The 21,396-nt window shown below is 44.9% G+C and overlaps 1 protein-coding gene across 2 annotated transcripts in view; it reads left to right on the forward strand.

The window, feature by feature from the left end:
• The first annotated feature begins 5,830 nt into the window (after window positions 1-5,830).
• LVRN (laeverin) overlaps window positions 5,831-21,396 on the forward strand; it is a 61,111-nt gene continuing 45,545 nt past the window's right edge. For both annotated transcript variants that reach the window (XM_045021567.1, XM_045021568.1), the window contains exons 1-2: window positions 5,831-6,504; window positions 20,451-20,593. In XM_045021567.1, the coding sequence (XP_044877502.1) occupies window positions 5,831-6,504; window positions 20,451-20,593 (817 nt within the window). The remainder of the gene's footprint in view (window positions 6,505-20,450; window positions 20,594-21,396) is intronic.

The raw sequence follows: 21,396 nt of genomic DNA on the forward strand, positions 1-21,396 counted from the left end.
CATGCTCAGTAGAGGCTTGTTAGACTTTGGCTGCTAAATTCTCTTAAGAATTCATCTCCATTGAGAATGCTTCATTCTCTCTCAGATTTTATATGCTAACCAGATTTTGAGCATACTCCCTTCCAGGGCTGCAGGGGCCATGCAGGACTTTCAATGTCACTGCTTCTCCTGGCAGCTGGGGGGCTGCTGTGGTGCCAGGCACTACAACTGAGAGCAAGCAGAGAGGCTGTCCCTCCTGTGCTTTCAGTGTTCCCCAGCTGGCTTCCAGGTGAGGAGGAGAAAGAAGCTGCCTGATTTGAATGGAGTGGGAGTAAGGGGAGAAAGGTTGGGCTCGATGGAGGGAGTATAGGAGCTTGCACGGGAAGAGAGGTGTTAGGAACAGGAATTGGGTGAGTGGGACAGCAGCAGATGGGGGAACAGAAGACAGAGGAAATAAGAACAAAGGAGGGAGTGGAGAGAGGGAGGGGGTGAGAGAGAAAAACAGAAGAATGAGCTCTCCTGTGACTTGTGGTAAATCTATAGAAGTGATGCCAAAAAATACAGCATGAAAAGATTTGAATCCTTGCAATCATTGTTATTGCATTGAAGTTAATACTGGCTAGTTGTTCTCTGATCTCACAAACAAAAGTTTCCTTTACTGTTTAGCACAGTCTGAGGGGAAACAAATGTAAAAACTGAAAAACACTGCAATTCTCCTGTGACAGTGGGAGGATCGCTGGAGAACTTATTGAACTACCAGGAAGGACACTAATGTTTTCTTCAGTCCTGTGTTCCTGCAGTATCTGTACAGTACTTTTCAAACAACTACAAAAGAGTACATTGCAGCACGTGTAGCACACAGCAGCCTTTTGAAATCAGTTCAGTTTCTTACTACTAGTTGTGCTTAATCCAGTGCAATTATTTAAAAAAAAATGCCATTTTTTGTTTCATTTGTGCACCACATTGCACTAATTTTCCTATATAATGACTTTTATTTATGATTCCCTCATCTGATTTTTTTGGCTTGCTGGAAATGCAGCTGCCCAAGACACATACACTTTGCACATTCTAGACACTAGACTAATCTTGCTTCTGCAGAATAATTGTCTTAATAGTGATTTCCCATAATTTTCCCTTAAATAGAAGTTGGATTAGCAAATGGATAGTCTTCCTGGCCCAAATTCATCTTTTTTTTATTTCTGGACCTCAACTATTTGATCTCCTTGCACATGACAAATCCTTTTGCCTGTATTTTGATTCAAAGCAAAGGAATACTGAGAAGTGAGTGTATTAGTGTGAAACATCTATAAGCATTGTAGAAAGTATCAGTGCATCTAAATGGTTTTTGAGATCCCTGTTTGAAGCGATTCTGTTTTACAGCTGAGTAGATCTGAGAAGTGTTTCCGGAGACTTGGGAAATAAAATATTAAATTCCCATTAGTCTTCCTCTCATGTGAACAACAAAAAGATGCATTCAAAAGAGTTTCTGGTTTCCTCCAGTTAATTACTCCATGATATAATCTTCCCAGGAAAAATAGTTTTTAAAGTCTCAAGATGGGGGTGGGGGGATGGGGGAAACTTATCCATTCACTCTCCCCTTTGCATGGGGATTACACAGTACAAGCAAAAGTGTTTTATCTTTTTTCGACCTGAGCAGTTTGTCAAAATTTAGGATTCTGCAGGTTGTTTCAATTAGGAAGGGAAATTGATGATGGAGTCCGGGTATTTCTTTGATGTAATCTTTTCTATTTACAAAGAATGTATACAAAAAATGGTTACTTACCTGTACTGTAACTGCTGATCTTCAAGATATGGGTGCAGACATATATTCCACTCATGTGTGCATGGGCCCAGCATATTGAAGCCAAAGAACTTTGCTTAAAAGTACCCATCAGGCAGCACCTCCCCTTCCTAGGGTGTTTAAGGGCAGTGCCAAGCTGACTGTCCCCTCAGTGCCTTCGCACGAGAAAGCATGAGTGGGGACTCTGAGGCAGAAGAGATAGAGGGTGGGTTGTGGAATACATCTGCACCCACATCTGAAGTACAACAGGTACAGTACAGGTAAGTAATTGTTCCCCCTTCTTGGAGTGGTTGCAGGTGTGTATTTCAGTCAGGTGACTCACAGGCAATAACAGAAGGAGGGGGGACTCAGGCTACTTAAAGAACATCTGCAGAACTGCCTTTCCAAACTTTGCATCTGATTCAGACGTGGTCATAATAGCATACTGTTTGGTAAAAGTATGCACTGAAGACCAGTCAGCAGCCCTGCAAATGTTCCTGCAAATGTTCAATAAGAAACATCACTGAGGAATGTGATTTGAAGCCGCGTGGGCCTTCATCGAATGAGCGACAAGTCTCTGTGGTGATGTGGTGTGAGCTACCCATATGCTGTCGTAATGCAGGAAGTGATCCATCTGGAAATCATTTGTGTGGAGGCTGCCTGATCGTTTATCTGATCCACATAGGAGACCAACACTTAAGGCGATGACCAAAATGGTTTAATTTTCTCCACACAAAATGCCAAGCATCATCTCACATCTAACATATGAAGACACTGTTCATTTGTATTTGTGTGCAGCTTAGGAAAGAATACAGGTAAGTATATTGTTTGGTTAAGGTGAAACTGTGAACTCACCTTAGACAAACATTTTGGATGTGGCCTTAGGGCTACTTTGTCTTTGAAAACCTGCACATATGGAGGCCCTGCCATTAGGTCCTGCAGTTCACTTACTCTCCTTGCAGATGTTATGGCAATCAAAAAAGGTGTCACTTGGCAAAGGAGGGACAGAGAACAAGTTACTAGGGGATCAAACAGAGGTCCCAAATGGGTGGGCAATACAGTGCTAAGGTCCTACAATGAAGCAGTTTCTTTCACGGGTGGAAAGAAATGGACCACACCTTCTAGAAATCTGACTACCATTGAGTTGGCAAAAATTGACATCCTCTGGATTGGAGAGTGAAATGCCGAGATCGTGGCTAAAAAACCCTCAACAAGTTCAAAGTGAGACCTGAGAATTTCAGATATAACAGGTAATCCAAAATTACCTTAATGCAGGCAAGCCTTGGCTGAATTCCCTAAGTCATTAATCAAACTGAAAAATGTTTCCACTTGGCCAAATTAGTAGATGGCTTTCTACTACTAAGTAGGACATGCTGAACTGCCACTTTGCCACTGAACATTGCCCTTCCTCCTCATCTAACCCTGCAGTATCCATGCTGTGAGGTGTAGGCTGCTCAGTGCTGGATGCAATATCTGATTGTGGTGCTGCATCAGTAGGTTGGGAAGAAGAGGAAGATGTTGGGGGGGGGGCTGGACAGACAGACTGTGAAGACTGGAAAACCAAAATTGTCTTGACTGGTGCATTGAGTACCAGTTCAGCATGATCTAGCTTAAGTTTGAGAATAACCTGAGGGATGAGTGGAATCCGGGGTGGAGGAAGGTATACATCAGAGTTCTCAAACACGTGGCCTGCAGGGCTATTTCCTGTGGCCCGCCCAGCAGCCCGTGCCTGCCCTCCCCCCCCGGCCTACCTCCAGGCCATGGGTGGGCAGACTACAGCTGCAGGATTGCCCCCCTCAAGCCCCTCATGGTCATTTGAGTTTGAGAACCCCTGGTATACATCGAGGCTGATCCCCCAATTCAGATGGAAGGCTTGAGATTGAGACCTCTTTGAGAGAAAAACTGATAGCAGTCCCTGTTGTCTTTCATTTCAAACAAGTCGACCAATGGAATGCCCAATTCTCTGAAGATAGATCCCTGGATGTTGCTCTTCAGAGACCACTCATGATTCTGGGAGAAATTCCTGTGAGGTGATCAGCCAAGTGATTCTAAACAATGGGTAAGTCATTGGCTGTTGGAATAATGCCTTCCTTGATACAGAAAAGCCACAACTTCATTGCTTCCTGACAGAGATGGTAGATGTGCAGGTGAATGACCCCTGATGGTGTGGCTGATGTGGTTAGGTCCTATGATGGTGTCCCTTGAATAGCTGTGTGGACAGACCACACAACAGAAACACGAACCCAGGAACCAATCCCTGCAACAAACCACATTGCCAACTCTGTCTGCATATCTATTCAAGGGACACCATTATAGGACCTAATCACATCAGCCACACCATCAGGGGCTCATTCACCTGCACATCTACTAATGTGATATATGCCATCATGTGCCAGCAATGCCCCTCTGCCATGTACATTGGCCAAACGGGACAGTCTCTATGCAAATGAATAAATGGATACACATCAGACATCAAGAATTTGTAACATTCAAAAACCAGTAGGAGAGCACTTCAACCTCCCTGGACACTTAATAACAGACTTAAAAGTGGCAATTCTTCAACAAAAAAACTTCAAAACCAGATTTCAATGAGAAACTGCAGAACTGGAATTAATTTGCAAACTTGACACCATCAAATTAGGTTTGAATAAAGACTGGGAGTGGCTGGGTCACTACAAAAAATAATTTTCCCTCTGTTGATATTCACCCCTTCTTGTCAACTTTTGGAAATGGACCACATCCACCCTAATTGAATTGGTCTCCTTAGCACTAACCCCCCACTCGGTAAGGCAACTCCCATCTTTTCATGTGCTGTGTATTTATATCTGCCTACTGAATTTCCATTCCATGCATCTGATGAAGTGGGTTCTAGCCCATGAAAGCTTATGCCCAAATAAATGTGTACGTCTCTAAGGTGCCACAAGGACGCCTCGTTGTTTTTATTTATTTTTATGCATTAGGGGGAGCTACACTTGTTCTCTGTTCATGCCCTAGAACAGTGGTCCCCAATGTGATGGCGCCCGCCGGGACATTTATGTGTTCCCGCCTCGTGCCCAGCAGGGGAGAGACGCCATGGCCCCACGCCTGACGAGGACAGAGAAGTCAGGCTGCGGGCGCAGTGTTCTCTGTTCCCGGCAGGCACAGGGCCTGCCTAGTGCCCAACAGGGTAGAGAAGCCATGGCCCCGCGCCTGCCAGGGACAGAGAACTCCCGGGTTGCGGGCACCGGTGTTCTCGGTCCCAGGCAGGTGCGGGGCCCACCTAGTGCCCAGCAGGGTAGAGAAGCCACGGCCCTGCGCCTGCTGGGGACAGAGAACTCCGGGGCTGTGGGTGCCGGTGTTCTCTGTCCTTGCGGCTTCTCTCTGGATTCATATATTATGTAATATTAAATATGATGTTTTTTGTATTATTTAATGTACAAATACAAGATAAGCCTTGAAAAATTGTTGGCGCCCGCCACACTTCTGAAAACATGAATGTGCCACTGGCCACACAAAGATTGGGGCCCACTGTCACAGAATGTCATGGGGGAGGGCCAAAAATTGACTGGGGATGGCCAGATCCAGGTAGTGGCTCTAGGTTTTTGTGGGGCTGGCATTTGAGGATGTGTCAGGATAAAGTATTTTTGGTGTTGTAGGAGGAGCTAGACTTGTCCTCTATTTAGGTATTAGAATGTGAGGAATCGGGGGCTAAAATGTGTCTGACTCACCCATTACTGTACTGAGAGGCATCAGGAACCTGTGTGTGTGTGAGAGAGAAACAGGAGAGTCTAGATTCGTTCTCAGTTTTTGATTATACACTTTGAGGGCTTGGGGCCAAAGATGGGCAGGATCCAAGTGGATCCGCCTCTTACCTTTTCCCACCTCCAGAGCAAGCGGGGAGCCCCGGAGCATGGGCACCTTTCCCCTTCCTCCTGCCTTGCCCCTCGCCGGAGGGGCTCCACCTCCACCCGCGCTCCCAGGGTATTTGTTCGTTGCGCGCAGGGTGCAGCCCAGCCCCAGCCCCACTCGCTGCCGCGCTCGGAGAGTAACTGGGCGCCCCTAGTCAGCGCGGTGCTCCCGGCGCCTGCTGCCATGGGACCCAAGGCCGCCTCCGGCTTCTACCTGGGCAGGAAGCCCGCCGCCCTGCTCGCGCTGCTGCTGGCCGCGCTGCTGCTGGCCCTGGCCGTGCTGGGGGCTCTGTACGGGCGCTGCCTGCGGGAGGTGGAGGAGCTGCGGGCGGCCGCGGCTCCCGCCTCGCCCACAGCCGGCCCGGAGGAGGAGGGCGCCGGCTGCTGCCCCCCAACTCCCAGCCCCCGTCCCAGTCCCGGCAGCAGGCGCCCGCCGGGGCTCTGGGACAACCCGCGCCTGCCCCGCGCTCTGCTGCCCCTGCACTACGAGCTGCGGCTCTGGCCGCGCGTGAGTCCCGGCCAGCCCGGCCCCTTTGTCTTCTCCGGCCAGGTGAACATCACGGTGCGCTGCGCCCAGGACACGGCCACCGTCCTGCTGCACAGCTCCAAGCTGGAGCTGTGGGGGGCGGCCGTGCGGGGGCCCCTGCTCGAGGGGCCGGGCGGCGGCGGCGGCGGCGGCGGCAGCACCGAGGTGGCGGAGCTGTGGCTGGAGGAGAGGCAGGAGTACGCGGTGCTGGAGCTGCGGCGGAGCCTGCGGGCCGGCGGGCGCTACGTGCTGCAGCTCAGCTTCAGGGGGGCCCTGAACGAGGATCCGGACGGGCTCTTCCTCACCCGCTACACGGACCAGGGGCAGAGCAGGTGAGCGCGCGGGCAAGCGGGCAGCTAAGCGCTGGGTTTAGCGTAGGGCAGGTGCCAGACCTCAGCGCCCAGCTCCGAGAACGTGGCCCCGAAGGGCGCTTTGCTCCAGCCAGCCCCAGAAGAGTTGCTGGCTAAGTCCCGAGCCAGTTTCTGAGATGACCGCCCGGGAAAGGGCTTGGGACACTTTTGTTTCGGACCCGGTCAAAGGCTGGGACACCAGCTCCTCCTGACTTTGGAGGCGCTTGTTTTCATAGTGCCATCAGATGAGCCTCAGAGGACCCGATCCAAACCCATGTAAAGTCAATGGAGAGATTGCCCTTGACTTCAGGGGGCTTTGGCTAATCCCTTAAATCAGTGGTTTTCAACCCGTGGTCCAGGAACCCATGGGAGTCCGCAGACTGTCTGATTTCCAAAGGGGTCCGAACCTCTGGTTGAAAAATGTTAGGGGTCCGCAAATGAAAACAGGCTGAAGACCACTGCCCTAAGTGCTTGTTTTGGTGGGTTTTGAAGAGGTGGGGGAGGGGGGACACAGCCAGGTATCTCTCTTCTTTCCTCTTTTCCCAAAAAGGAATTATAAGCTTCTTAGAGATGGAGGAAGCTAAAACCAAAACCTCAGATCTGAACACATCTTGCATGTTAGGAAAATCAATACAAATTTGCAATCACACACACATCTAGTTAGTAATGTCGTCTAGGTGTATGCCAGGAAATAGAGAAAGTGGTGTCTTTATTTTGCATCTGATCTTAGCTGAAGAAAATTTCTTCTTTGCCGATAGCTTAAGTTCTCTTTTTGTCTGTTATGTGGAGTTAAACAAGAAAAGCACTTTTGTGGCTATAGAACATATAAAAGACACTATAAAAATAAAGTAGTCTTGTCTGACAACAGGAATATCCCTCCCCCAGAGGGTTGTTTTTCTACCCTCTGCCTTTCAGGTTTAAACAACCATACAGTTTGTTATTAGATAATGTGTTAGCAGATGCTCTATGAAGGAAAAAAGTCACTGCAACATACATTCATAAGTTGCTCCTTAACCTGTTCCATACTTTTTATTTACCAAGGTCGTGGAGGTACTAATCAAGACTGTAGATTCCCTCTGCTGGGTTGCAATCTGTAGGTCAGGTTCTAGAGTCCTTATTCTTGCTGAGCAGGTAGCACTTCTGCAAGTAGTTCCATTGACCTCAGTGTGAGAAAGTGCAGGATTGGGCCCTATGTTAGCTGTGCTTTATGGTATGTCTCTTCCTTCCTTTCCCCCCACAATTACATTGTGACTTGTTACGAAAAATAGATTTGGCAAAAGCTTGTGTCTGTTAAAGTTAACTGTTGCTGGATTATTGACACCGGTTTCCTCTCAAAAGAGCACTACATGGTCAGCACTGTTGCAGTTATATAGAAGCTGTAGTTGACTTTCCTGTGATTATCTGATGTGACAAATCAGACCAAATAGTTGAAGGCTTGCAGAAAGATGCTGGAGCCCCTTATTTATATTAGCCCAGGTGTCCACCATAGAACCAATTCCCACCAAAACCAATTATGTGAGTAAAACCATAGTGCAAAATGCAGCTCAGACATCTTTCAGCCTCCTGTAGATAAAGAACTACAGTCCCCATAAAGTACAAGTTTCTCATACATATTAGCATAACAGCTCAGGAAAAGTCAATATTCAAATTTTAAAGTGAAATAGATGGGGAGTTGTTTTTCTACCTACTCTAGGTCTGCAAAGACAAATCTGAACAGCCCAGACCTGCTGGCCACTTCTATTCTCCCAGACTGCTTCCCCAGCCTCATCTCCCTCCCTAGTTTACTGTTACAGCCTGTAGCCTGGTTGCCACAATGCCTTCCCACTCCATCATCTGTGATTCTTGTCATTCATGCCTCCTCCTCAGGCTCTGAGTTGTGTTGCCAAGCTCTCCCCTGGCAGCACTACTCCTAGTCTCAAGAAAATCTACAGGCTTGTCAGAGCAGGACCCCCCTTCTCAGGAATTACAGGAGGTTCATCCTAGACAGAAGAGCTCAGTAGGGGAGCAACAAGCTCCTCCTCATTGTTGCCATTAGCTTCCCTGATCTAGCCCCATCACATGAACAAGTGGTACAGACACATGCTTTGTGCTAAAGATGACAAACGTGGAACTTGCCATTCTGCTTCCAGTTTTGCTCCCCAGCCTTCTTACCATTCTGCATGCCTCCTTCTCCCCAACCTCCAGGGGCGGCTCCAGGCCCCAGCACGCCAAGCGCGTGCTTGGGGCGGCACACCGCGGGGGGCGCTCTGCCGGTCGCCGGGAGGGCAGCAGGCGGCTCCGGTGGACCTCCCGCAGACGTGCCTGCGGAGGGTCCGCTGGTCCTGCGGCTTCGGTGGAGCATCCGCAGCCAGAGCCGCGGGACCGGCAACCGCCCCCCGCTGCGTGCCGCCGTGCTTGGGGCAGTGAAATGGCTAGAGCCGCCCCTGCCAACCTCTCACACTTGCTAAGCTTGCCAACGCTACTTCTAGTCTAGTAGACTTTCTCAGGTCTCCCGGAGTGGGGCTTCACTCTGGCAAACCATAAAAGGTTTGTCAACAGAGGCAAACTATGCTGCTCTGTGCTCTGACTGCTTCAGATCTCCCCTTCCATTAATGTTAATATGAGGGACTAGGACAGCACACACATCCAATGTATCATAGTCAGACTCAAATGCAAAACCTCAGATGTTTTCATGTACATATGACACATTATGCACTTCACCTGTATGTCTGCAGAGAATATATCTTAATTGCGTTAAGGTTAGAGTTCAGGCTGTGTGTTTGAGGGTGGGTTTTTTTTTGTTTTTTTGTTTTTGGTTGAGGAATTAGATGCATGCACTGCAGGTGTATGTTGGAATAAAATGGTACTTAGATGTAGAGTGAAGGAGTCTGTGAATGTTGTTGTTAGGTGGTATGGATGTTAGCGTTTGCTTAACTGCAACTATAAAAATCAAATCACCAATGACAGTGCTTTGCACTTTAAAAAGACTGTGCACACAATATAGAGACACTATCAACTTAAACTTGGTCCAGTACAAGTTAAATAAAAACATTCATTTTAAATAAATTAACCTGCAAAAGAGCAATTATGTGCTTACATGCTGCATAGACTTTGTGCTGGCAAATTTCATCCTAAGAATCTGGAAACAAACTCATTAAACAAAAGTGAAACTTAATTCATTGATTTTTCATTGTCCAAACTGAGATGCACACGGTAAACAAAACACATCAGAAAACGGGATTTTAAATTTTTTTTTCATCTTTAATAATTTAAGGAGTAGTGAATTGCTCAAGGTCAGTAAAGCTAGGATTAGAATACTGGCATTCTTGGGTCCCAATCTACTGATTAGTTCACTAGATTAAGCTGTCTATTAGTGGGTTGGATATTACGAGAATGTGCCAAATAGATAATATTCATTTTGCTAAAAAAAAAATCATCCATTCATGCATGAACACACACCAATAAAAAAATACCTTAATTTTTTTGTTTTATTGAAATAAAAAGTGTCATCTGACCTTCATATAACCTAACTCCACTAATACCAAATTTGGAGAAGTTAACTTCCAATGACTGCTTTTTTCCTCTTTTGTGTGTGTGTGTGTGTGTGTGTAAAGTTGGTTGGCCTGATTGAAAAACAATAGGAGCTTATTTGTACAAATTTCTTCTATTTTTCCTGCAATCTTCATCTGTTCTTTCATGGATCTCTTTATACAATGGTATTTGTCTAATTATGGAGTTTGAGGTAAGGAATATTTTGCTTAATTTCTTTAGAAAGCCCCTTTTAGTTTTATACAAGTAGGCATAGAAAATTACACCACTAAGTACCGGTATATAAATGAATATCCTGTGTATGTATTCTTAGTACCCATTTACATACTGTTCTTTATGTTATGATTTCATTTTATGGTACAACCTCCCTAAATAGCTTAGCAAAGTGGCAAAAAGATTTATATGAATTGTTCCATTCTATCCTTAATTTACCCTGTAGTAACTATGGTATGTAAGATTGCAGTCTGGTTAAAAGATTCCAGTTATGTCCAGACAGTAGATTGAATCAAAGGAAGTCTATGGGTTGCAGATTTAACGTGTTGCTTTGCTTATCTGCTCTTGCCTGCGTTCTTGATGTTCTTAAGTCAATTTTTGCATATCTTTCCTTATTTTAAATGACTTTATCTGAACTAGATCCATGCAACACTATTTTGAAACTTCTCCTTCTTTCAGAGTGAAGTCTTCAATCTTACCATAGTAGCAGTTTCCTAGCTCTAAGTCTCTCACAGTTTGTACTGCAGAAACTCAATCCTTCTCCTGCAGTATGGATGTATTTTTGGGACATCATTTGTAAGGTCTAATAAGGTACCTGACAAGGTTATTTTAATTATTTTAGAAGACAAATTCTAGTGGAGGATTAGATAGCCCAGGCGCTATGCAATAGGGCACCTTTCATCTCTAGGTCTTCAGTTCAAATCTAGTTTGATAGTCATTTTGGTAAAGTCACTGTACAACTTGCAGAAGATAATGGTTTTCTATCACTTTGTGCTAACAGTTTCTCCTGCTCAGATGTCCACACAGCTGTTGGCAGCTTAATAGAGGTGAAAGGCTTAATTGGCATTGAGAATGAACTTCTCTCTCACTTTGCCAAATCAGAGTTGAGACACATTGGTGAACTGGTGTGGAAAACCTGTGTCCATCTGTGCTATAATTCTTATAGAGCGAGAGCTCTCTAGTCCTCTCATAAGCACTAAACTCACAAATAAGAAAAAAGTAATATGAATAACAACACAATAACCATTAATGGTCTGTTTGATTATAGATAATGGCAAGTGATCTAAGTTGCATGCTTAATCAGGTCTTGAAGTGTGGGGGAGGAAATGAAAAATGAAGGCACTATTTGTAGCCACTATGGAGTACATTTCTGCAGTGCTTACAGCACCAAAGGGAGTCAATATAAGCCTGGCCCCACTTCTGGATGCTTTGCACTGGTCAGACAATACAAAGTAGCTGGAAAGCTATCCTTATGGGGGTCAAGCTGGGGAATCCATGGGTGGCATATAGGTAAGAGAGTCATTGTCAGGATTAGAGGAGGCAGAAAGGTGTTTTAAAGACACTCTTGTCTTCCTTCGTCCTACTTCAGTTGTATTGGATTAAGTCCATGGAATTTGGGAGGCATGTTTTACCATCAGACTACATGCAGAACTTTCACTGCTGTGAATTGAGTGCTGTGTGCTCAGATCAAGAGTAGTGCATGTCCCTATGGAATTTGTACTAAAGTACTGGCTTAATTTCATCTACATTTTAGGATTTTTGGGTACTATCCTAATCAGTGCAATTTTTCTTGGTACCCATTTTGTACACAATATAGTGTTGCCCTCTGATAGCAAATGTAACTGATTCTTGAAGACTCACAAGTTATTTACTGCTTCTCATAACACAAGAACTAGGGGTCATCAAATGAAATTAATAGGCAGCAGGTTTCAAACAAACAAAAGGAAGTGTTTCTTCACACAATACACGGTCAACATCTGGAACTCTTTGTCAGAGAATGTTGTGAAGGCCAGGACTGTAACGGGGTTCAAAAAAGAACTAGATAAATTCATGGAGTATAGGTCCATCAATGGCTATTAGCCAGGATGGGCAGAGATGGTGTCCCTAGCCTCTGTTTGCCAGAAGCTGGGAATGGATGACAGGAAATGGATCACTTGATGATTACCTGTTCATTACCTCTGTGGCACCTGGCATTGGCCACTGTCAGAAGAGAGGATACTGAGCTAGATGGACCTTTGGTCTGATCCAGTATGGCTGTGACGGGTTGGGTCACAGGACCCCCTTGGGACTGCCACCTGATGTGCTGGGACTACCTTTGAGCCTGTTTTTCCCTGTCAGCTTGGGACTTCAGTACACTGTCTTGTTGTGCCCGACACGCTAGCCGGCCACGTCCCCCAGGAGCTGCAGGCTTAACTGAAAGCAGGTTAAGAAGTGCTCCTATCTCTAGCACCCAGATGCCCAGTTCCCAATGGGGTCCAAATCCCAAATGAATCTGTTTTTACTCTGTATAAAGCTTATACAGGGTAAACTCATAAATTGTTTGCCCTCTATAATACTGTTGGAGAGATATACACAGCTGTTTACTCCCCCAGGAATTAATTACTTGCTCTGGGTCAATTAATAAGCAAAAAGTGATTTTATTAAATGTAAAAAGTAGGATCTTAAGTGGTTCCAAGTAATAACAAACAGAACAAAGTAAATTACCAAGCAAAATAAAACAAAAACATGCAAGTCTAAGCCTAATACAGTAGGAAACTAAACACAGGTAAATCTCACCCTCAGACATGTTCCAATAAGATTATTTGACAGACTAGACTCCTTCCTAGTCTAGGTCCAGCAATCACTCACACCCCTGTAGTTACTGTCCTTTGTTCAAGTTTCTTTCAGGCATCTCTTTGGGGTGGAGAGGCTATCTTCTGAGCCAGCTGAAGACCAAATAGAGGGGTTTCCAGTGGCTAGTATAGTTTTTCTCTTGTGGGTGGAAACCCCTCTGTTCTCCTGTGTAAAATCCCCTCAACAAGATGGAGTTTTGCAGTCACCTGGGCAAGTCACATGTCTATGAATGATTCAGCTTTTTGTAGGCCAACGCCATTGTTTACATGTTAGTTTAAACGTTCCCAGGAAAGCTTAGATGTGGATTGGCGTCTCCCAAAGTCCACTGTTAGTTAAGTACTCCCAATTACTTGAATAACTCCTTCACGCTATGTTGACCAAGGCTATGGCTACATTAGCACTTCAAAGCGCTCCCGCGGCAGCGCTTTGAAGCGCTAAGTGTAGTCAAAGCGCCAGCGCTGGGAGAGAGCTCTCCCAGCGCTGTCCGTACTCCACCTCCCTGTGGCATATCTAGCATAAAACATATTCCAGTTATGTCATATTTACACTCATAAGCACATTTCTATAAAGCATTATGGGGTGTAACGTGTCAGGCCATTCTTGTGTTCTTATGTTTTAAATGAACACTGGTAGGTGTTAATGGGCAATCTACTAGCTGTTCTGCTTTTTTTTAAATTGCCTGTATTATGTCAATTGATAAGGACTAGAAACAGGACTAATATGGATTACTGAGGATGATCCATTAAGAGTTACATACTAAGGCCTGTTGTCCACCCTAAAACTAAGATGGTTTACACTAAGCTATCTTCAAGATTCAATCCCCATACATGGTTCAAAGGAGTTGACTGTAGTTGTAAACAGCTTTTTAAAATTTGTAGTTGTGTGTAAACAGTGTTAACGATTTCAGAAATGTTACTTTCCTAAACAGTTGGGACATGGGGAGAAGGTGGAGACTGTTGTACTTCCAGTGTCATCCTAATACTATTATGTTCTAGCAAGAAGGCTTTTAATAGGAGTTATTGCAGAAATGCCAGCTTATCACCTATAAACATGAAGTCTTTATACATGATGAAAAAGATTTCTAGTGTTTTTAATTGAGTTCATTTCATACAAGGTGAAATACAACTTGGAATAGCTGAAGTAATTATGCCTTATTCTTAAAGAGCCTGTTAACAGTCAGGTTGCTCTTATTTGGGAATACTCTAATTTTGATTTTATTTTGCTAGCCTCTGGCACGGTTACACAACATTTCTTAAAACAGTTTATAAAAAGGTTCATTTTCTACAAATTTATTTGTGCAAAAGAGGAATAGTCGGGGGAGTTAATTTATCTGCTTATACAATCCTGGGCCGTAGGAAAATAAAATTCCATTTGGACTGATTTGTGTCAAATGTGGTAGATTTGCAATGTGGAATAAAGTTTACTAGCAATTCAGTCACATTAGGATCTTTTAAAAATAAGCAAGCAAACAAGCAGTGACTCATACCACTGCCTGACCTGAGCAACTAGGGGTGAAATACCCACTGTTTATGTACAGTAGATTAAGCATTTTCATTTTATTTTTATTTTCTTTTTATGTGGAAATCTGCTGGAAAAACAACCTTTAATTCTTTTTGTAATAATGCCTTGGCCAACATATGTGTTGTGCTTTGTAATGAGAATTATTTGCAGGCAGTGTACCAAATTCATGCAGGCTCTCTGCTAGCTTCTACTGGCACAGATCCTGGCATGGTGTGTGTGGGGGGCGGGGGAGGGGGGCGGGCAGAGACAGAAATTCCACTGGGGTTGGGGAATTTGCAGTGGTGTAAGGTGCCCACAACATCTCCTAAGACCAACAGCAAGTACTACCCCAATACTGGGCATTGGTTGGGGAGGGGCATGGTTAGGTGTCAGTTTTATGCACTGATATACTCATTAGGTCCACTCCTATATAGCCTACATAGCCTATGCCATTGCAGCTCCTATGGAATCCATAGAGATTAAAGGTGCTCTCTAACTCTGTGGAAACCCTAAGGGAGGGCTATCATAGTTTAAGGGTGACTGCCCCTGTATTCCTCCTCTGTGCTCCCTTGAGGGCACCCATTTAAAGATTTCTGGCTCCCAGCCATTACCTCTTGGGCAGAGACCCATGTCTCACTCCACCCTGACTGGAGTTCTTTAAGGCTGCACAGCTCCCTGGATTTACACTGTGATATCCCCAGCAAGCCAGACTGCCTAAAAGGCCACCAGCTGTACTTTGTTTTCTCTCTAGAGAGGCTATGAGCTATGTGTTGCTTGCAATTTTAGGTTACCACAGAGCTCTTTCTAAGCAAGCACTTTTATTGTTACAGGGAGAACATTAAAAACAATAAAAGATCTTTAGGTGAGCAAAAATGCTTACCAGAGATCATCCCCAACTCCACCCTCAAGCTCTGGTCAGTCTTTCAAAACCCACAACTGGGTTTGCCCTGTTGTTACATGTTCATGACAATCTCAGATTCAGAACCAGATCCCTGGCTGGGCAGTTGAGCTGTTTCTTTATACGAGTCCTTCATCTCCAGTCTCGGAGAGGAGATAATGAGCATACAATGACCCCTTCTTCAGGGCTTAGCTGCAAAAGGCTGAGTTTTTGCATAACTAGAGATGGGGGATTTGCATTAACCTCTCCGTAAGTATTCCTCAGGAACTCCACTTTAAACTTATTGTCAAAAAGTTTATTCTTGTCTGGCACATTTTCAATATAGTCCTTTGAACTACCAGATTTCACATCACATCTCCCCTCTAGAGGGGTTACATATAATCCCAGCTCTAAATAATACATAAACTTAATACTATAAAGATTTTCAAGGATAAGTGCAGGAAATTGCCATATATCGCATCTCCCCTGCCAAAGTGGGTGTAACTAGGGCTATGTCTACACTACAGCTTGTCTAAAAAATTTATGTCGCTCAAGGATGTGAATATTCAACTCCCCTGAGTGACATAAATTACACTGACATAAGCGTTTGTGTGCATAGCGCTGTGTTGGTGGGAGAGCTTCTCATGCCAACATAGCTCATGCCGCCTGTGGAGGTGGTTTTTTATGCTGACAGGAAAGCTCTCTCCTGTTGGCATAGAGCATCTTCACCTCAGGTGTTACAGTGGCGCAGCTGTATCAGTACAGATGCAGCACTGTACATACAGATATGGCCTAGAGTGGTTGACCTGCATCCTAGGGGAATCCATTTTCTTATTTCTGGACAGGGCATCAGCAACCAAATTTGCATTCCCTTTAACACAAATAATTTTCATCTTAGTCTTGGAGCACTAATCTCTATTTTAGCAATGTGGTATTTGTCCTTTTTATTTGATGTAGCCAGGTGAGTGGGGAATGGTCAGTGCATGCAGTGAAATGTCATCCAAAAGAGTAGGGCTGTAGTTTTCTGAGGGCCCACACCATAACCAAACATTCTTTTTCCATTGTTGCATAGTTGTTTTTTCTTGCTCCCATACACTATGGGGTGCTTCTCTTTTCACCAGCTTGCATCAGCATAGCCCTGCGCCTGTGTCAGAGGCATCTGTGAATACCATGGAAGCCTTTTCAAAGTCTGGATATACCAGAAATGGGTCTGTACTTATGTCTTCTTTCAGGTCACAGAAGTTGTATTGACTCTGTTTGGACCAGGTAACCTTGTCTGACTTACAGTGAGGGACAACCTCAGGTAATATTTGGCCATCCCAGTAAAGAATTGTACCTTGTTTTTCTGTATGGGGAGCGGGGCAATTCTTAATAACCTTCACTCTTGCAGGCTGCGGTTTTATGCAGCCCCTCTCCACTCCATGGTCAGAATAGCCCACTTCTGCCATCCCCACCTTGCATTTTTCCACCTGATGGCAGTCAGGCCTACCATCTGAATGCTGTAAAGCATCTTCCTTACAGGGGTCACATGCTCTTCCCAAATCTGACTGAAAATACAAATGTTATCTATATATGCTGGAGCAAGATTGTGACATTTTCCACAACATCAAACCACTTTATGCTCAGGATTTGGCAGTGACAGCACATGTGCAGTGCCTCTAACACTGGAATGATCATCATAACTTGGTCCTCTGTACTATATGTCAGAGCACGTGTAGTGTGGTCATGCCAGACTTTCTGTTTCTTCCAAGCTCTAGATAGATTCTGTCAGTGAAAACTCAGGAGCTCAATGAATTTTTTCCCAGAAACCCAACAAGTACTCCACCATGGACATTCCCTTGGGAGAGGCTGTATGTTCCCACTCTGCCCTCATTAGGTCCAGGGGGCCCTGTACCCTCCTCTGATAGAGAAGTTCAAAAAGGAAGAATCCTGTGGATTCCTGGAGAACCTCCTAATAGGCAAATAACAGGTAAATATTTATCTCAATCACCAGGCTGTTGGTCCACAAAATTTTCAATATTATTTTAAGGATTCCATTAAATCTCTCAACCAGCCTGGTAGTGTGGGAGTAGCAGGGAGATGACCAAAATTGTGGAACTGCACATTTCTCTCATAGCCCTTCATGTAGGGCAGACATAAGTTTACCCCGTGATCAATCAAAACCTCAGGGAAAACCGCCCCTGCCCCCAGCTGAATGTTGCTAGCAAGGTATCAGCCATCTTGTCTGCCTCTATGGAGGAGAGCTACCGCTTCTTGATAGCAGTACTACCACAAGAATATATTTTTTCTCCATATGGGTAGTTTTGCTAAGGGGTCCCACAATGTCCATAGCAATCCTCTGAAAGGGTTCCTCTATAATGGGAGGAGGAATCAGGCCAGCCTTGCTCTTATTCCAGCCATTTCCCACCCTCTGACAGAGGTCACAGCTCTTACTGTATTTTTGCACTGCCTCAAAACCCCAAGCCCAGTAGAAATTCTGGAGTAAGCACTGTTTGCTGAGCTGTATTCCCAAGTGTCCCAACTAGCCTGAGTAGTCTAAGATGGTACTTTTGTGATACCACCAATTGTCTCTGTATACTCCGTGGCTCAATATTCTTAAGGAGCATCCACTCTCTGTAAAGCAACCTCTGATCCCAGAGAAACCTTTCCAGGTGCCATCCTGCCAGGAAGTTGCCAGGGGAGTCTGCTGCAGCCCTAGGTTTTCCTTGAGGGATCAATTAATTGTTTCTGCTTGATTTCCAAAGCGGAAACTGGGAGAGCTTAGTCTGATCACTGGGGCCCACTTACACAGACCTCAGAGGAGGAATCAGGAGGACTCTGCCTAGGCCCAGGCCATGCACTTACACTGTCAGGCAGCAGCTCAAAGCTGTGTGCCAACTTTCAGCTCAGTCTGAGGCAGGGGCTGTGGCTTTCTGCTTTTGGCTCCAAGTAACCATAAAAGTGGTGCAGGCCCAGGACTATAGGTCATTTCCTAGCAAGACCTCTTCTGGTAGTTGGGAGGGTACCCCAACAGTGTTAGGGCCCTGATTGCCACCCCATTTCAGGTGGATCTGAGCCACAGGGACATGGAAATGGGGACCTATTATTCCCTGAATGGTCATGAGTCTATGTGGAATGATCCATGAGGGGTCCACTGATCATGGGCATACCAGTTACTTGGTTTCCAGTATCCCTCCATCGTTGGACTGTTTCCCATCCACCTCCACTGGGATACAGGGTTTAATTGATTCCCATTTGGAGTCTGATAGAGTCACGTTCACTGATGGGACTAGTTTTGGTTCCACTGCTGGTGGAGTCATTGCCACCTGGACCTGCTGTGTGCTACAACTACCCTCTGATCTCCCTAGCACCAGGCAGTATTTTGTCTTATGATCACTTTTATGGCAATAAAAACATACCTGCTCCCCAGGTTCTCTTTTTGGGCCCTTGTTATGGTTTGCCTCCTACTATTTCTGGATTTAGCCCCTTCTCCCTTCAGGGGGGAGGAGGGGTCTTGATTGGGTGGTCACATTGGTGCTATCTCCCTTGATTTTTCTTTCACCTGCCGATGGACTGTCTGCATGTTGGTCGGCCCATTTCCCAGTTATGGTCATGCCTCTAGGATCTTTGTCTATTAACCATTATTTCAGGTTGGGGTAGCAGAGTTTAAGGAATTGTTCTAAGCCCATTAATTCATACACCTCATCGACCATGGAAACCCTCCAACCAGTTCCCCATTTTCTTACATAGTCCATCATTTGAATTGAAACCTCAGCATAGATCATGTCCCTTTTTTTCTGAACTCCCCAGACCTTCTATATGCAGGGAGAAGTTTGAACTTTGGCAAGAAAGCTTGTTTTTGTTGCCCATGATCTTTATATTTCTCTCTGTCCATAAGGGTGAAAATGTCTAAGTCCTTCATTTGTGATAGTAATGGAGCCAGGCACCAGACCATGTCCTCCTGCCCTATCTTATTCAATTCACACCCCATTTTAAAAGAATTTAGAAACACATCCATATCATTCCCTTCCGTAAAGCAAGGAAATAATTTGGAGTCTCTGCCACCCATTGGGACAGATATGTGGGCGTCTGGTTTCACCTACTGGATTAGGGTTTTGCAGGTACAATCTGTCCATTTCAAGGTGATATTGACATTCCCCGTCCTTCTCTCTTTCCTCATGCTGGCAGTGGCACTCCTTGTCTTCTGCCTCACATTGGTGCTACCCATCTTCTCTCTCACCTTGGTGCTACCCATCTTCAACAGCTGGTTTTCAAAACACAGGTGGTTCATCTCCAGCTGTATCCTCTCATGGTCTACCTGTAGATCTGCCTCTGATCCCTGTTACAGTGATGTATTTGCATTTGGTTTGTACAGAGAATGGAAATTACCTCTGTCAGCATCTTCCCTGCTTCTCTCCAGTAAGGATTTTCCTCAGTTGTCTGAAGTTGGGCACCCAAAACCAGGGGACGCTTTTGAAAATTTGGCCATTGAGTCCACCAGCTTCTCCCCTGGTCTGCTGCACTCTGCCCCAAAGCCCTCTTCCAAACTACCACAAGTGGCATCTTGGAGCAGAGTTCTACAGCATAGAGGTGCTACAGGGTCCCCATAAGCATTCTCTCCATGGTGTTCCCCAGTGCCATAGAACTGCTGCTGTGCTGCTGATGTAGGGTTCTTCTGTGCCTGGTTTGAGTGGAGATGAGGGGCACGTTTTGCACATAAACACGTCCTATAATTCTTAAAATCCTTTAATAAACTCGACCTTTTTTAAAATAAGAAAGTTTGGATTAGAGAGAAAAGAAGGCATCTGCATCAAATCTACTTCTGATGCAATATGGGTGGCTACATAATTTCTGAGCACGTGACTGCTGTAAGTGGTCTGAACTATGTGTGAGACTTTAACACCGTATTAGAAATCAAATTAGAAAAATAAAAACAAATATATAAAAATGTGACCTCTTCAGTTAGAAAAGAAAGACATGTAAGAAAAGAATTAGCCATTAAAATGGCTAAATTAAACAAGGTGCAAATCTGCACATGGATCTCTGTGGGGGACAACTGAGTCATACATTTCTCTAAATAATGACTAACCCTTTTCTAAATCCACATATGTATATGATTTACCTTTTCTTTTTCTAACTTGGCAGATTTTGTGCACTATATAATGTTTTTGATCAGCTGCAACATGCTGGATTAACCCTATCTGTATTTCCAATTTAGTATGCTGATTGCATCACAGCTTGAACCAACATATGCCAGGACTGTTTATCCCTGCTTTGATGAACCTGCCATGAAGGCAACCTTCAATATCATAATTGTCCATCATCCCAGTTACGTGGCCCTTTCCAACATGCCTGCTATAGGTAGGTTAAACAATGGACATCTGTATTTCTCCACGTTACCTTAATAGAGGTTTGAATTTACTTCAACAGTGTATAATCATAGCACATTATTTTACTGTATCATCCTGTACTATAGTGATTGGTTATCCATGGACTAAAGGCTCAAATATTTGAAAATTCTGTTCAATTAATGTGTTCTGTCCTAGCAATACAGAGCAATAATACAGAGCATGGACTGGAGGTTAACTGTAAAAAAAGAAATGTACGTGGAAGGAGGTTAGCAGAACATGATGTTGCAGAGGTCAGGTTCTCAGGTCTGTGTGGAAAGACTTTGAATGGTCCTATGGTAGTCCTTGCTGGTCAAAAGAGTAATGTTGATAGATTACTGGAGGAGGACTCCATCTCCTAAAAGGAGGCGGTTGCTCTCCTGTTTGGGGACAGAAAGGGTTAGGGTTTGTCTACATGGGGAGTAGGGTGGGGAAAACTGCTCCCTGGAGTGCCCCCACCCCCACCCCGCTCAGGCCCCTGTATAATGTCACTGGTCTCCTTATTTCCAGTGCCTTTTGCAGGCATCTGCCTCTAACAAGATCTTCCACGGCTCAGCCTTCCGGCCAAGTCACAAAGTTCAAACCCTATCTGAAGTAACCGAAAGGTTTAAATGAAAATCAAAACAAGTCTGAATAGGTTTTTTTTTCTCCCTTGGGCTACTTAAGTCTTCTGCTTCCACTTACAAACCCTATCTCAGGGTTCCCTGACACAAAAATCTACTCTACTCCCTGTGGGCTTTTCTCCAAAGAAGAGTCCCGCCATCTCTGCAGTCTCTC

This window comes from Mauremys mutica, chromosome 6 (assembly GCF_020497125.1).
Source record: "Mauremys mutica isolate MM-2020 ecotype Southern chromosome 6, ASM2049712v1, whole genome shotgun sequence".
In the NCBI taxonomy this organism is placed as follows: Eukaryota; Metazoa; Chordata; order Testudines; family Geoemydidae; genus Mauremys; species Mauremys mutica.